The 16,990-nt window shown below is 47.5% G+C and overlaps 4 protein-coding genes across 4 annotated transcripts; 3 read left to right on the top strand and 1 right to left on the bottom strand.

The window, feature by feature from the left end:
* Positions 1-933: 933 nt before the first annotated feature.
* F5891DRAFT_890935 (uncharacterized protein) lies at positions 934-1,113 on the top strand (the record flags this gene model as incomplete). Its single annotated transcript, XM_041373290.1, has 1 exon — positions 934-1,113. A coding segment is annotated over one exon (180 nt), but the record flags the coding sequence as incomplete, so codon positions are not given.
* Positions 1,114-5,410: 4,297 nt separating this feature from the next.
* F5891DRAFT_1183765 (uncharacterized protein) lies at positions 5,411-7,961 on the bottom strand (the record flags this gene model as incomplete). Its single annotated transcript, XM_041366342.1, has 2 exons — positions 5,411-7,893; positions 7,946-7,961. 2 exons carry the CDS (start codon positions 7,959-7,961, stop codon positions 5,411-5,413), a joined length of 2,499 nt encoding a protein of 832 aa, XP_041230648.1.
* A 964-nt stretch (positions 7,962-8,925) lies between these two features.
* F5891DRAFT_723330 (uncharacterized protein) lies at positions 8,926-10,840 on the top strand. Its single transcript, XM_041372966.1, has 3 exons — positions 8,926-9,233; positions 9,299-9,991; positions 10,044-10,840. The coding sequence occupies exons 1-3, from the start codon at positions 9,087-9,089 to the stop codon at positions 10,641-10,643; spliced, it is 1,440 nt and encodes a 479-aa protein (XP_041230647.1). The 5' UTR covers positions 8,926-9,086; the 3' UTR covers positions 10,644-10,840.
* A 2,199-nt stretch (positions 10,841-13,039) lies between these two features.
* On the top strand, positions 13,040-16,447 carry F5891DRAFT_1010764 (Metallo-dependent phosphatase-like protein; the record flags this gene model as incomplete). The annotated part of the gene is given in 21 exon segments (XM_041360640.1): positions 13,040-13,607; positions 13,673-13,727; positions 13,781-13,829; positions 13,881-13,930; positions 13,992-14,041; positions 14,105-14,140; positions 14,436-14,538; positions 14,555-14,557; positions 14,594-14,619; positions 14,673-14,772; positions 14,831-14,877; positions 14,929-14,954; positions 15,007-15,069; positions 15,122-15,202; positions 15,255-15,263; positions 15,316-15,401; positions 15,464-15,600; positions 15,660-15,705; positions 15,750-15,752; positions 15,764-16,123; positions 16,176-16,447. 21 exon segments carry the CDS (start codon positions 13,357-13,359, stop codon positions 16,443-16,445), a joined length of 1,851 nt encoding a protein of 616 aa, XP_041230646.1. The 5' UTR covers positions 13,040-13,356.
* Between the last annotated feature and the right edge of the window lie 543 nt (positions 16,448-16,990).

The following is a 16,990-nucleotide window of genomic DNA, read 5'->3' as shown; positions in this document are numbered from 1 at the left end:
TCTACAGGCCCGGAAAAGATACTACAGCGTTAGGAATCCTTTGAGCTTCATGTCCTATACCGCATGCTAACTGGATACGGATTTGCAGCGTCAACAATTCAGACTGCCTCATTTGTTACCTGTTAAGCACAGACTCCTCAGCGAGGACGTGAACCTCTCGACACAAGTAATGTGTCTCTGTTTACACCACCTCCAGGGTACCAAGACTCCGAACAACTAGATCCTTCTCCGTTACTTCCTCGTGGCGGGGGAACACCTGTACCAAAAGTCTAAACCGCGTCCACTTCCCGTGCCGCAAAAGTCTCGAACTACGAGTACTTCATCAAAGACGATGAACTTTGTTCCTCTGGCTCACTCATAGGTTCTGCATCTGCAATCTCAGCCAGTACCTTGGCTTCAGACAGCATCCGCCCTCCAACCACACCATCTGCGGTTTTAGATCTCATCGAGGAAGTCGATCCTGTGTTTAGCATTGCCGACCGAGCCAAGACGCGCACTCGAAAGACTCAGATCAAGAAGCCGACTTACGTGTCTGTCAACCATGATGTGATAGAGTTAATATCCGATTCCCACCTCGACGAACTATCACTCGAGCCTCCACAAAAGCGGCAGAAATCCTGAGATAAGTCCGTCAAGCGGTCCCCTAACCAAAGCAACCATTTGCCCGAGGACAAAGACTCTCGAGACGACAGTCCCAAGAATTCTGAAACCATTGTAATCCCTGAGGTAACCAAGGTACTACATTTCCATACTCTTTGATATCCTTACTTACATTCTACCTAGAAAATTCCCCCGAAAAGCGTAGCTGCCCAACCAAAGCAGACTCCGTCTGTCACTCTCCAGTCACGCACCTTCAACAAACCCAAGTCGACCCCAATGTCAGAGCTCATCCGGTGTGTCAACTCAAAACCAAATTCACCGTTCTAGAACTGTCCTTCCTATTCGCCATTGGTGAGGTCTTCGCGAACGATACTTTCGCGAATTGCACCGCTCCACCCCAACCGACGGACCCCTCCACCACCATTACCAAAACCTCTCCCGTCGAAGAAGAGCAAGAAGCAAATAGGGATGGAAGATCATACCGAGGAGGAGCTGTCGGAGACCGTTGAGGGTGGCGGAGAGCCCGAATTGATACTGAGTTGGGTTATGAATGATTGCGAGTCGTGCCAGTGTATTCTTATTCCTTATCATGCCATTTACTTTTTTATTACTATGTATTGTGCAACTTTATGGAGAGCTTGTATATTAACCAATGGCCGGAGACTCATCATGATACTGACTCGCCATACAATTGTCCAATAGCGATGGGCGCCGTGTCACAATGTGAAGAGTGAGGCGGGCACAGGGGCACAGTCTCAAGATCTCACCGACACCATCGGTCAACTCGTGCTCAGAGAACCCCTGTCATTTTGTTTGAAATATTTATCACTTCTACAGGTGTGCTTGAAATCTTCTATAAATAATAGTAGCTATAGCCCTCCGTGCATATACGTTCTTGTGAAAATTCGTGCCCGGTTCAGAAGTCATAGAGCCTTCCCTTTCTCAATATCCAAATCTCCCAGAGTATCATCGCGACCCATAGCACTCAAACTTTTTAAATCCGAAAATCTAATTCAAGGCCCCAACTTCTGTGTCATTTTGAAGACGGTCTCTTCCGCCAGCCAGCCACGGGAGATTTACCTCTTACTGTGTCGAATTCACTATCATATTCACAATCTATGTAGCATCAAGCAGCGGATGCTCGACTCTTGCACTATTAGTCTATTGCTGGTCCTGGTGCCTGCATATCCGTCCCTGGTCCGTCACTATCACCGTTTGGAACCACGTCAACAAACCGTTTGATGGTTAGTGTGCTATTTCCAGACGTTAACACTGGATTTCTTTAAATTCCCCTGACTCCATATAGGCACTGGGTCCCAGCTAAAGAATCATGGTCTTCATAGCACAATGTCTATGTATCAGCCAGTAGTGTTTCAGTGACAATCCGAGACAGTTCATATTCATATCCGTATTTCCGCCTCAGTCGAACAAAAGTGAAAGGCAAACTCCTCCACAAGTATCAACCTCGTCAAAACTCATCAAGTATGCCTCGCATCATCAAGCTATGCATACACGACCGTGCTTCGCGCACCTTGGAATCATCCTGATTTGATCTTCCGTAAGCCAGTTGGCGCAAGTCAGATGAAAAGACAGGAGTGGGACGTTGAATGAGGCGAAAAGACGAATCGAGGATGGATTACACACTACTGCCAGTCGATATATGCACACGCTCCTGGAAAGCGACTGTGGTCATGACAATAGTTGTGTCAGAATCGGCCACGAGCTTAGCCCCATACTCTCGAACACTAAGGACCAGCCGTGGTCCCAGCACAAACAACTGCAAGTTCTGCAAAATCTGAAGCAAACCATAAAAAATCTGGATTCCCAGAGAATTTTGGTACTATAAAAACGATGAATCGTGGTAGCATGTATAGGCGAGTGAAAGATCAACATACCGTTGAGAATGTTGGAGAGAAATCAAGAATGAGGACGAAACACGAAACAGCGACAAAGCTACCAAGTCCGACCATTCCAGTGGGAAAATGGAACAACAATCGCAGTATAAGCTTACCTCGCAAAGTAAAGCATATGAGTTTTCACCAACACCGTGAGACAGTGCCCCATAACCCCTCCTACCGAATGTCGTCGCAGTTCACGGAAGTGTTTTACCGCAATCCAGACTGCGAGGCACAGTGCGAAGACCTCCCACACAGTTGCGAGTATCCAAGTAACAGAATTCAGAAGCAGAAAATTTTCCGTAAAGGTAATCCAGCACTGATGAGCGCCGGAAAAAACGACTTCCTCTGATATCCATCAGTGAATCCCATGCACGTTCGTTTTCATCCATAATTAAGCGTACCTCCTGAACTATGCACCATCGCCGTTATAGCTACTACTCCATCGAAAACGTTGAAGACCAGGATGTTGACAACGAGAAATATCAGGATCTTTCTGGATCGTTGATACATGGCATGCAGCCGAGTGACGACGATGACTTGCAGTGTGTTTCAGTCAATATCACTGACTCACAAGTGCCCAGCTCACCACACAACATCGCAAATGCCACAACACCCGTCCAATTCCATAGGACGTAGACAATCCAGCCTGACGAATCCAGTCAGTGATCAACCTCGGGTAGCACACATTCCAAACAGACTTACATCTGTGGCAGTATAGCGTGGCAGTCAGTAGAGAATCAAGAGTTAGTAACGAGCTACACCCACCCCTACAGGGAACCACAGTTAAATGGAGGGGAATAACAGGCATCTGTGCAGAAGACTCACTGTATCTGTCAGCGAGATGGTCGGAATATGGGCTGTATACCGTTTGTCAGGAGAAGCGAAGACAGTAGATGTACTAGGGTGACATACACAGGATAGTCAGGCTGATTATGAGAGACAGACGATCAACACAGCATTGATTGTTTAACCTTCCGGACATACGCAGCATATAAGATTCCAAGGTAGCGCACCTAGGATACTTTCAAGTCAGCACAGCATGACAACCACGATAAACAAGCTACATACACCGAGATACAGAATTGTCATCAAGGACCAACGTTGCCTCTGTAATTAAGCGTATTTTCACGGTTGTTCCTCTGACATGAGATTCTACTCACCCAGACCAATTCAACCTATAGAAGGGTTCTTAGCGGATGGCTACTCCGGTCATAGTATTGACATACCTCTTGTGCGAATGTAAGTGCTGAAAAATACTTGTAAGATATCAGCAGTCCTTTAATGTTATGATCATGCTCACCCCAATCATACGTCACTACAACAAAGGCGGCAACTGCGAAACCGCAGCCAACGTTAAATTGAGACATCATCTTCAGAATCCGACTGCTCTCCACGAACCTGAAAAATAGCTGGAAAACCGATATGCATTGATGGTCGGCCACCAAGCAGGATCATTTGAGAATATGGTCATATTGGTATAGAATGGGAGTGAGGGTGAAAGGTGAACTTGGTATACGTATAGGTGATAGTTTATATACTACCGTCCAGTGCTTGGATCACCAAAATGAAATTGACCCATTCCTGTGTTCATTACCCAAAGATCCACTGGGGCTAGCGCTCAACGTAAACGTTGGTCATGAAACATTTCGACGGGCGGAACACTTTACATACTAACACAGCGAAAGATAGAAGGCAAATTGTGTCGGCATGCCAAGGCCATACCAGAAATAAACCGTCAAAAGTAGGGAAGATTCACACGGAGTGAACTCACGTTCCCGTGCGCGAGCATAGTACTATCTCAATGTTGACTATTTCGGCGCCTCGTTCTTGGGCCATCTGTCGCTTTGTGCGCACATTCTTGCTCTTTGCATTGTTTATCGGGCTGTCATATAAGGTTGCCAACAATGATGAATGCAGAATCTTCGATCTGCATCGAGAAATTGGTGCGGTGCTAACGGGCATCGGTTTGTCTAGCCAGAGATAGCCTAGTTGAGAAACGCTGATTGACAGATAGTACTAGCGTCATCACTGCTAGATCTAAACAGCAATCAGGAAAGGACACGGAGAAAAGAAGACTTGGGCGCACTGAATCCTGATAGTATGACCGTGACGGCATAAGACCTGATTTGTTGTTCTTCAAACTGTACTGACTCATATCATGAGAACGTCCGGGAAATGGACATTCTGGAGGCAAGTCTGTCACAGACTCCTGGGATATGGCATTGTCTGGGTCCGAGTCTTGGGGCATCATGATCATCAGTGGGATTTGCTTTGAATTGACGCTTTCATAGACACAACCGCATTTTTTCTCACAAATTCATGTATATAAATAGACAAACTATATATAACACAAGACGAACCGCGCAGCGGTAATCGCTTCAATACACAATCAGTCATAAATGCATAACTTATTAACGCACTGCCATGCTCTTCACCAACCAACTGCAGCTCTTTGTCACATCAAAAACGGAACAGGGTACCGCTTTTACCAACTGTAATAAACAAGAAGGGTAGGATCTGCTAGAGCGAGTATGTGCTGGAAGCACTTGAGCAACGTGCAGGAGAAATAAATACTATCTACCGCTTTCTTATTGATGATGTCCCTACTCACATGTGCAGGTTATTTTCTGCGTCGCAAACATCGTTAACAACACACTGACCTTTATACTTTGGGCGAAGCAAAATTCTGCACTTCGAATAAAATAGCAAGGCAAGACCGGAGGCCCTTCGAACACCACTGCCTTTCGAGCCAGCAGAGGAGATGGTGACTCCAGAAATATTTGAACAGGTGATTAAGTATGTTGTCCCATGGACCGTGAGCTCGCGAGAGGTGGAACGCCCAATTCTGGCACGCATAATTGAGCGCGTCAGACGCTGATCGACTTCGTTCCTGTGCTTTGTGTGCAAAACCCTCAAAGGCCATCATAGCGTGGAATATCTCCATGTCTGGTGGGAAATGACACTGCGGTAAGGCGGAAGAAGGATCTTGATGTCCTTAATGCCAGGAACACCGGGAACATCAAGAAATCCGGCAAACTCTTGAACTGCTGGATTGCCTGGAAAGCTGCAAGTGAGAGCAATTCTGGGACGATCGCATACTCGCCGACTGCTTCCAAAGTCCTCGAGAATTCCTCCATTGTGACCCAGACAGACGCCGCAGCAGTCGACTGCCAAGCTTGACCATGGGGCGTGTGCAGCCAGTCTTGGCCACTCTGGGTCTGCAGCCATTCTCGTCCGCTCTGGGTCTTCAACCAATCTCGCCCACCTTGGGTCTGCAGCAATTCTTGTCCGGGTTGGGTCTTCAGTCGCTCTCGCCCGCTCTGAGTCTGCAACCACTGTCGTCTGCTCTGGGTTGGCAGCAAGTCTTGTCGACTCTGGGTTTGCAGCCAATCCTGTCCACTATGGGTCTGCAGCCACTCTCTCCCGCTCTCGTCCCTAAGCCATTCTCGCCCACTCTCAGTCTTCAACCAGCCTTCTCCGTTCAGGGTCTGGAGCGAGTCCCGCTTGTGCTGGGTATATGCGTCTTGACCTCGCCGGGTTTGTAACCAGTCTTGTCCCCACCGGGTCTGTAACCAATCTTGCCCCCACCGAGTCTGCAACCAATCTTTCCCCCACTGGGTTTGCAGCCAATCTTGCCCTGACTGGGTCTGCAGCCAATCTCTCCCGCTCTGCGTCCCCAGCCAAGATGGCCAGGCCTCAGTCAATGAGCCTTTCCTCCCCTGGGTCAGAAGCCAGTCTCGGACGCTATGAGCCTTCGGTAAGAATGTCTTCCCCTGGGTCTGGAGCCAGTCTATCCTCCACCGAATCTGCAGCCAGTCTTTCCCCTCTTGGGTCTCCAGCCAGGCGCACCCGTCAAGGGTCTCTAACCAGGAAAGTAAATCTGACTTATGACTTCCCCGAAGCCACTGCAGGGCTATAAGGACTGTGAATGGCGTCGGTGACTCGACGATGAAGGCCAATTCTTGTTTTAAGTTCTGCGGCTCGTGGGGTCTCATAGCCCGGCTATGTGTCTTCAATTGCGATAGTGCATCCAAAAAGGCCGTGCTTCGTGGGATGGCTTGCATCATCAAGTAGAGACATGAACGAGCGAGTAGGGGGTGGGGGTATCTGATATATTGCACCCCAGGGAGGTTGCAGTTCGAAGGGTTAAGAACGTAGTCACGAACGGACGAGTGAAAGATATTTACTGGGAGACTGCGGTCCGTAGGGATGTCCATGATTGACCGTAGCTGCGCCAGTACTGTCTCCACGTCCCTGCCTTCACCAGGGCCAAGAAGTTCCGCGATTTGTGAGATTGACAGAGGGTTTGCAAGGGAGGCAACAATAGATAAGTGCAAGTATGCTCGCGCGGGGTTGGCACATGTGGCGAGAATACGATCATATAATTTATAAACTTCCGTTCCTGGGAGCAGCTCGCTAGTGAACTCCAGCATGAGGTGGAGCCGATCGCGGGGATCATGATATCCATCATCGACGAATTTCATCATCGTAGATGCTACAATGAAACGTCTTCCCGCTCGACTAGCCAACCGTGCAAGTTCACGTGATGTTGGTTGGGGGAAATTTGAATATCGGCTCCGCAGCTTTCTGAAAGAGTGCTCCAGGAAAATATAGATGTCGTCGTCAACATCTGCGCCGTCTAATGAGATGATTGCAGCAACACCCTCTCCAGAAATTTCCACTGGTATCTCGCACACCAGTGGCTGAACGTCTTCGACTTGAATGGCTTCACGGATGTATGCTTCTGAGCGACTCGTGAGTAGGATATGGATTACGGGCAAATTGGGTTGACGAAGAACGTAGCCGAGTAGGGAAATGAGATCTGCGACCTCAGTTTCGGACATGCATTCATCAAGGGCATCGACAACGAACGCCGAAGGCGGACATTCGCGCAGTCTAGATTGAAGCTTCTGCAGAGGTTTCAGAAAGAGTCCCTCCATCTGGTCGCGGAGAGATTTGTTGGAATCCAAAAGAGCAGGATTCTCGCGGATGGTTCTGTTCAAGTCCTCCCGGACGCTGGGAAAATTGCAGGCAAGCTGGTATGCGAGCGTCGCAAAAAAATATCCGGTTGTGCAGCGTTCGGTGTGCTTGCGCGAGAAAAAGAATGTGCCTGCGAGCCGCTTCTCGATGTTCGCCTCTTCTGTTACTTGCAGATTTCTCATTCTTTCAGCTATAGTGAATGCAATAGCAGACTTTCCGACGCCTGCTGTGCCATGCAGCCAGATGAGACGACTCTTCTTTCGGTCGTCTAACAATCTGTAGATGTAGTCGAGAGGGTTTACCCGCGTCCCTTCCAGACACTTTGGATGAGGCTGACGTTCGCGGGAGTTATACTCAGCACTCTTAACGGCGATGCGGGACAGACTCTCCCACATGCCTTCAGGTGATTGGCGCACTGCGAATGAAGTCAGCGATCGAAGTAATAGATAGAAGATACTGATACTGACATTGATCATGATTCATTGTGCGATGGTGGCAGAATATGCCAGAATTGTCCGGGGAAGTGCTAGTTAGGTTAGAAAGCGTACTTAGCTACCATATGAACGATGTCATTTTTGATGGAAGACGTACGACAACGTTAGCCAATGATCAAAGTCTAGGGCTTAATAGACCTTCTGGGGCAGGGGGAGGTCGTAAGAAGTGATGGATCGTTGTTCTGGTGTTGTGCGCCTGCTGGGGATTGTGGAAGAGTGAGAAACTCGTTCGTTGGCAACACGAAGGCGGGTGTGCAGGTATTGATGCTGTGTCGGGTAGTATGGTACGTAACATATGCATTGTGTGCATGAGGGAGGACACGAGGATATGGCGAGTTCTAAGTCGTTGTCAACATTTAGCGGCCTTACCCATTGGAATGGGTGAACATACTTACGAAATGTCATTGTTTGCTGTCAAAGTCCGAGGACGAAATGGTTCCCTCCCGAAACTGGTGTGTCCAGTCTAAATTTTGGACCACCTGTGCTTGAGATTGAACGGATGAATTTTTCAGTGATTACGGATCCAGTGCCATAAAAAATTGTAGCAGCGCTCGGTCGCGCCAATCCCGATTACCTTGCGTCCCACCAAACCTTTCATCGCAAATCAGATAGTCAAAAGGCATTGCATATGCATCATGTCGAGTTTCCGGCACACTACCATAAAGTTAGAGTGGTGATAGTTTCTCGTAGTCAGACTGTTAAGGAAGAAACTTGACAGTTGTTCCTCCGAGTCGATTTAATTTTGAGGGCAGTGCTGCAATGCGGACGTTCAGAATGCGCGAAATTGTGCTGATCCGATTGAGTGAGGTCTCTGCAGACTCAGACTCGGAAGGCTCAGCGGTCTCCGTCACGGTCATCGGGAAGGTCGATCGAAAAAGGTTCCGTCACAGAAAATAACCGTTGCCTTTTTCAGATCGAAACGTTTGCTTCCCACAGGGTGAACCTCCTTTACCGTCCCATATGGGTAAGTTACCATGTATGATACCCTACGCAACAAGTCATTCGGTTCACCTCAATTTATGTAACCCTTTTTTGCAAGCTCCCGCCGTGCTCCAGTGGTCAGTCACTTAAATATCTTCCTTACATCTGGTGTATAACTTCCCACTCATACCCAATGCTCGAGTCTCGTTGTCCACCTTGCCATGTCGGAAGAGTAGGCTACGAAATGAAGCCCAAAACAGGGTTCTTATCTCTCGCTGAAGAACTGATGTTTTACATTCTCAGGTATCTTTCTTATCGAGATATTCTTCGTTGTACATCTGTGAGTCACAATTGTGTTGATGTGATTCTCATTCTAGATGGATTTCGATGATAATACTCTTGCAGGTATGCAAGGCCCTTCGCCAGGCGTACATGTCCTCCTCCGAGCTTCAGTACACTATCGAACTCATTGGCCAACGGTTAATTCCTGTCCCCAACACCAACTACACACCTATTGGCAACCGTCTGAAGACCTTGAAGGACAGGTCCCACGCATGGTTCAAGACTGACATGTACTCTTTCGAAACAATCACCTTAGAAGAAACATCGTACGCTAATAAACATCTCGTGACTCATGGGCATTTCTTCTCGTGGGATGAACCTGATGACCTGGCTGCGATAATTCCAATACTACCAAAGCCCTCGCGAAGGATAATCGAGCGCTGCTGGTCTCTAGAGACATTGCGTTCGGAGCCCGACTCAGTCACCCTGGATGTGTTGATTGACCTAGCACAAAACCTGATCGCCGTCGCGTATTGTGTTACTTCCGAGGATAATCCTCTTGAATCAGATGAGGTGGTCTGTATTGACCTTAGAGCCCTAGATGGTGATGGTGTTCACCCTCAAGCTGCCGAACGAACACTAACTCTAGCGGAGATGTCCGAATCTGAATCCGATCTCATTAAAACAACATGTGCGAAGCTCAAGTGCTGTGGGAGACATATCGCTTTGCTGCGTTCCGTGGTTATTACAAACAATGATGGAAAGAATTACGAGTGGAATCTGCAGATTTGGGATTGGCAAGACTCGCCAGGGAGGGTGAGGTTTGATCTGAAATGTTCAAAGACTTGACGATTAATCTTGAATTCAGATCGTCATCAGCAGGATAACACCCCGCCCATCTGAAAACCAGATTGATTTTTGTTTCCTCGGAAATGATAGGTTGCTCATCGTGGCTGACGATCTGGAGGTCTTTTTAATGGAAGATCTCAAGATGTCACGACGTATGGCACGTTTCAAATTGCCCCTCCCGTTGCAGTGCATACAATGCCACTTTCCCATGGACGATATTGAGCAGATGCAAATCCAACCTCAAACGGTGAGGTACACCCCAGACCCTAAGCATCAATTACTATGCCTTGCTGCGTCCTATGGTACTGCCTCTCTGGTCTTCATCATCTCCACGAGGATTTTCTTCGACCTTGACGAAGTTGCAGAAACAATGACAATACCATGGATACAATGGGGTCCTTCAAATACTCGTGTTTTCCAGTATCCATATCGAGGCAAAGTCCACGTTAATGGAAATCGAGTTTTGCAGGCTTTCGCAATCAGCGGGCCAGACACGCGTCCTGGGGAGTACGGAAGTACGTCTGATGGACTTCAGCCCAATAGCTGGGACAAACAGACAGGGTCTTGGGCGCGTGGTGAAAGAGTCATCTACGATAGAAATGAGTCCTGTCATGGATGACACCGTCAAAGAGGAGAACTTGACGATTACAACATCCTTGCCTTACGTCGAGGTCGTATCGAAAAGGAAGTTCTGTGTTCGCGAGTTACTGGACATATGGCTCGACAAGGATAGAATTTATTTGCTCAATGCAAATTGGACACATGTTGCGGCAGGTTCTACTTCGTATCCTACATGGGAGTCTAACAGGCTTGAGGTCATTGATGTCTAGAGTAGAACTCGTCCGTCACCAAGTAGTTGTATATCAGCTTGGCACAATGGTATTAGTTACTTACGAAGATAGATCGTATATCCTGGCACTTCTGGCGTAAGCACATCATTAATCACATCCTGTGAAACTGGTGTCACGAGCGTTCCGCTCTCTATAGGTCATAGTAGGCAACCATATCTTACCTAGTCTCGATATTCCTCCCAGTGATCGTGTTGTATATAGGACGCGTTATATATGAGTTTGTCTAGGGTGTGAATCCCATTTGATTCCTTGACAACAATCTTCAACAAAACCATCATGCTACAAACTACAGTGTCCGCTTACAACGTCGGGTTCGAGCCTTTCAATCTCATTTCTCTAAAATATAAGCATCAGCATTACCTCAGTCTGCGGTATCTCACAATAGCACATCCGAAAATTGGGTCTTCTGGCCCCCAACTAGCCTGCACCTCGTTCTCGGCACAAACACGTTCATGTTAACGCAGAGGCGTAGAAGGTGAACTGAAATTTGTGGAGAAGCCATCAAGAGTTCTCGTGAGTCGTGGTAACCAAGGGCATGACTATCTCCAAGTTCGTGTCGAATCTGGCAGTTCCTTAGATTCAGAGAAGGGCTTCAAAATCAACCGCAAGCTTGAGCGGAGGGGTATAAAATCCACCATCTGGGTGTCTTTTGACGAGATGTGCGTGGAGACTAGCAGTTGTAGTCGTGATCAAAGCTTTGAAAGGAGATTCAACTGGTCTATCCGAACGAGGCGTAATGTTGCAGCTACCTGCTCTCAAACGCCCAACTTTTGGTCTCTACCATGGGCCAGCCTCACGTCGAGTCATTGCCTTCATCTTCATCTCTTGTTTGAACAATCTGGAAAGGATCGAGACGGGTACCATCTATGCTTTGTCCGAGTCACAGACGTTTTGGGTGGAGATGTTAAATCTCTCCGGTCACTCGAAAAGAAACATCTTGCACCGTCTTTGCGCATACGCACGCACTTGAGATAATGTATACGGATATCAAGCAGGATAACATCATGTTTGATATGGACTCACTCACATAAAATATTGCAGTCTTCACCGAAGGGGACCAAGCTTGACGCCATCCTCCATCCTGAGTCGTTGTCCAGACCGTCGTCTCTCAGTCCCTCTCTAACTTCGCTCGAGGCCATGATGCGCAACTCCATCGTTGCGGATTTTCGGGAGAAAAACGATGTACTTTTCAGGGCATGTAGCAGGACTGACATGTGGCACATAATAGCGCAACTTGCAGATGTTCACAACCGACGAGATCTCCGCTTGCACTCTAAACCATTCTCAATGGCCCGTGGAATGGGAACGTCAACATTTGGGCGTTTGGATGCATGGTATGCGATCTATTTCCTGTAGTTTGAATTCGGTCAGCCTGATCAACCCAAACTTTAGATATTTGAACTTATCGGATTTGTTTGTATACAAGACCTCTTCTCCAAATACAACCTCGACGAACCTTGACACGGGTGCGAGTTGGCCCGTGACTAAATATTTCATCCTCGATGAGAACATAGACAACCCGTTCTGTGAGTATTCTCTGGTTTCTTTTACATTACTCATGCAGTTGGATCTCTGGTAGAAGGCCGATGTATCTATCCTTAGTAACAACCCATTTGCCGCGTCTCTAAGAGGAAGACGTACTCGCGACAGCCAAGATCATGCACGTTTGCGCTTGAATGTGAATGACCGAGATGGAGTCACTCCGCGGGATCCCTGATGGCAGCCTCAAGTTGAGTGATTCAACATATAGTACAGAAATTCTGTCTCCAATCTTCGAGGTTTCTAGGCGTGATCGTCGACATCAGGCATCTACGAGTTCGATGACCCGTACCTAGAAAGACGGTAGGCCGAGCAACGAGACGGTGAGCCGAGCAACGAGATGCCAGAACACGAGATTGAATTTGTTCATTGAGGCACCGTGGGCGCGAGGAAGGAAGGGGATCACATTGTTCCATTGAGTGATGTAGTAGATTCAGATAATTCTTCTCGGATGGATGCTTTGGACCGTAATCTTCGAAGAAAGTCTAGTTAAGCTAAGTGTTCGTGATAGATAGTATCTCGGGATTGGGAGGGGCTAATAAAGGAATCATTCTGTTCATCCGGCAAGCTTCAAGAGACCGAACCGAATATCACGGCATCAGAGCGTAGTCAGCCGTTGATCATTTAAACACTGCGCCCAATAACTCGTATGAACATGTTACCCGAGTAACGTTTCCCTGCATGTGGGATTTGCTTTGTCAAATTTCTGTGGACGAGTCGACTTTGAACATCAAAACTCCATCATCATGGCACTTCAGCTCCTGCCGAAGCACGTTATCCATTTGATACTCATGATGCACACCAGCTGTTCGAAGGCTAAACGTTAGGCAATGATTGGGGCGGCGCCAATCAAAAAGGATGTCCAATCCGAGGTCGGTTCCGAGAATGTTGTGGTATAAAGACAGTGATATTTTGAGCTCGACCTAAGCAGGGGTCTTCGGTATGATTTCCAAGTTAACTCCCGCTATTCTCCTGGGTCTTGCACTTTGTAGCACTGCTTGCGCGGGAGATCACTTGCACGCTCGCGACGGCCATACTCATCAACATTTGGAAAGGCGTGAGTACCCGCAGGTTCCACTCACACCTCCATACCGTCCTCTTGTCTGGGGAGACTTGAACGTAATCCACACCACCGACACGCATGGTTGGCTACTCGGGCACCAGAAGACGTCCTGGGCTGAACCATACTACAGGTTGGTGTTCACAGCGAACTACCTCGAGCCACCGTCACTCACCCACCTCGTGCGAATTCTACTAGTGGGGATCTCGGAGACTTTGCTAGTTTTGTGACTCACATGAAGCAAATCGCCCTCGTTCGTCCATCAATCTGAACTCGTGCACTGATTATGTATAATTCCTATCGCAGCATAAGGATGTCGACCTTCTTTTGATAGATACAGGTGATCTACATGACGGCATGTGCAATCACTCATCATCTGAAGCACGATCCAACTCACGTCTTCCAGGGACCGGTCTTTCTGATGGATATCCTCCCGGTGATGTCGACGCACACGAGGTCCGTTCTATTCATGAGTGATATATAACTGATGCTGACATGTCGGATGCGCCATCGATAGTCAAACAAGTTCGTTGAGCGCCTCCCCTACGATCTCATGACCATTGGAAAGTGGGTGTTGCGTTTGTAGTCCAAGTTCTCTCCTAATTCCCCTCCTCGATCACCCTTTTATAGCCACGAATTGTATGTTTATGCGGATACGTATGATATGTGCGTTATAAGCATTTCGAACGAATCTTCTTTAACTGACACAAATTTGCTTTTTTTTCTTTTGTCACGTTTTTGATGATTTGGCGCAACTTGTTATCTCTGCCATATCTTTGCTGACTTGTTGACACATCCCGCATGACATGATACGTCTGTTCTATTCCTTATTAAACTGTGTTTGGTATGCTCACACTACTGACTGTCTGCATCACTCTTCAATACCTGTTCTATGGAATGCCACACGAACATCTTCCCAAATTCGGAAACGGCTTACCAAAATGCCCCAAATGCTCTGTAGGTATACCAACTTTGTCCCTCACCTCGCTGGGCGGTACTTGACCTCTAACGTCAATATCACTGTTTTCAATTCAGACGGCAAGCCTGAGAGTGTCCCAGTAGGCAGTGAGTTCGGATTCAAACTGATTGTTGCTGCTGCTAACGTTTATCCCTGCAGAGCGTTACACCAAGTTCACCACAAGGAAGTAAGTGATCATGTTAACTTCGAGGAGGGACTCTTACTCATTTGACACGGCAGAGGCCGTCGTATCACTTCTCTTGGAGTCATATTCGATTTTACTGGGAACGATGTGAACACGACTGTGCAAGCTGTCGGTGATATGGTCAAGGAGCAGTGGGTACGTTATTCAATGCGTTTGAGTGATTGAGACATGGCGTCCTAATGTCTGTTTGTAGTTCGTTGAGGCCATTGCAGAAGAGCCTGACGCGTTCGTGCTTATCGGGTAGGCAAATTCCCTGTTGTCGAAGGAAATATTCCATTAATGCGACTGCAGACATATGCCTGTTTCCAATGATAGCTGTATGCCATTGAGATGTTTGTCAAACGATAATCCAATGAAACGTTCATCCAGGGCCTACTGTTGTCAACGCTGTACGGGCTGTACACCCTCTAACACCCATACTAATATTTGGAGGTGGAGGCCGCCATCTTGATCATTCCAAATGACATGCTCATTGTAGATCTAGGACATACCCACATCCGTGATTGTCGACAGTACGATGGTCGATCCATGGGTATCGAAAGCGGACGCTACATGGAAACAATCGGTGCGTAAATTGCAAAGATGAGTAAGGAATATCGTCTGACATGATCTTCCAGGCTGGATGAGTACGATGTTATTACAATACTGTACCTCAGACACCTAACACCAGAAAATTAGGCGCAGACCTCGATGCTGCCAAGGACAACCGTGACAACGTTACCTTCACAAGGAGATATCTTGACCAGAACCGCGTGACCTACGAGGTATTATATCGAACTTTTGGGTTTCTCCCGCTAGCCTAATCTTGCGCATGACTCCTACTTAGTACCACACTCGAAGCTCAAACCGAACATTTGATACCATCCACGGACGATCGATCACTCATGGCCTACAGGAGCTTGCGGCCCGCTTTAACTTGTCCTACCTGTACGGAACAGCTGGCCAAGATTATACCTTGACTTAGTGGGTGCCCATTATGTAATATTATCACTCAAACCACCAGCTCAATTATTGTGCGCTAGTAACCCTTATCCTTCCAACGGGTCTCTTGTATCCTTCTTCGTCGAAAATGTAAGTGCCAAGTTTGTAGTGAAGTAAATTGTGCAGGTATTGACGCGCTCATTAGGCTATCCCATACGCACTCGCTATTAACAATACTCGCGCTTCCATTCCAAACATAATTATCATCGATTCATGGGCTCTACGGTTCGACCTCTTGAAGGGATCGTTCACCAAGAACGATCAACTAACGATCATGCCGTATCAGGATTCGTTTTTATACATTGCCAATGTTACATCTGGGATCGCAAACCAACTGCTCCCCGCCATGAACAAGCTGATGGCGATACAGCGGAAACGAGATGAAACCCAAGCTGTATTTTCCAGTTATGAAGTCGATGATACTCGGGACAGTGCCTCGTTGGAGGAGATAGACGTCCGTCCTGGAGCGGGTGGACAAGCATCATTTGGTTATGTCACGAGAGATGTAAGGGTTCAATGCCGTGCTTGTTCGATGCTCATGACACTTGTTTGTTTAGTCATGCCCCGACGCTGATAATGCAGACGATACACTGCACATCCCGTTGCCCCACTACCCGGTTCCACTCTACTCTGGCTCAAACCCCCCAAACGTGACGGCCGACACACCTATTGATGTTGTCTTCCTAAACTCCCTTGGAAAGGAGATGATCGGCATCCTCAACAGCATACAGAAGGATAAGACTTATACGATGTATGACGTTTTATCGTATAGTCCGACGCTGACTAGCGATATACTGGGCCTGTATGCTCAGGCCATGTGGAACTGATGGTATAGTCTGTAGTTGTAGTACGCTGTACTAGTATAGTTAACCTCCTCACCCCACCATTCTGAATTGACAGTCGCATGTTAAACGAGAGGTGTGCTAAGCACATCATCAAACACATCCTGTTCAACTGGTCTCACATGAGTGTTCCGCTCTCTAGTGGTATCCATATCTTACCTAGTCTCAATATTCCTCCCAGTGATCGTGTTGCATATACGACGCGTTATTATGTTGATGTGTTTGTCTGACACGCACTGCCTCAAAACATCCGCCAGACCAGATAACAATATGCGTCCATGCAGCGGGCCTGTACATTCCCACACGACGTGATAATCCTGATGCTGCACAAAATCGTGATGAATACAACCAGGTAGAAGTTTAGTACTGCCTATATACATATACTACAAGGCGGCCAAAGGTGAGTACCAGTGAGTCACAAGTTGTCATCCGGGATGAGAAGCAAGAGCGAATTGGAACTTGCACACTAACGTTCCGGCGACATCGCCTACAAGCATAGCTCGCTCCTCCGCTTTCCCGTTCAGTACACT

The sequence above is a fragment of the Suillus fuscotomentosus genome, assembly GCF_016647785.1.
Source record: "Suillus fuscotomentosus strain FC203 chromosome Unknown F5891scaffold_8, whole genome shotgun sequence".
Lineage (NCBI taxonomy): Eukaryota > Fungi > Basidiomycota > Agaricomycetes > Boletales > Suillaceae > Suillus > Suillus fuscotomentosus.
Note: the sequence above shows the minus strand (reverse complement) of the source record. Positions and strands in the feature narration are given on the sequence as shown.

Coding starts and splice junctions, on each gene's coding strand:
- F5891DRAFT_723330 (XM_041372966.1), top strand. CDS start 9,087: ATGCTCGAGTCTCGTTGTCCACCTTGCCATGTCGGAAGAGTAGGCTAC. Junction 9,234..9,298: donor ATATTCTTCGTTGTACATCT/GTGAGTCACAAT, acceptor ATACTCTTGCAG/GTATGCAAGGCCCTTCGCCA. Junction 9,992..10,043: donor GGCAAGACTCGCCAGGGAGG/GTGAGGTTTGAT, acceptor TCTTGAATTCAG/ATCGTCATCAGCAGGATAAC.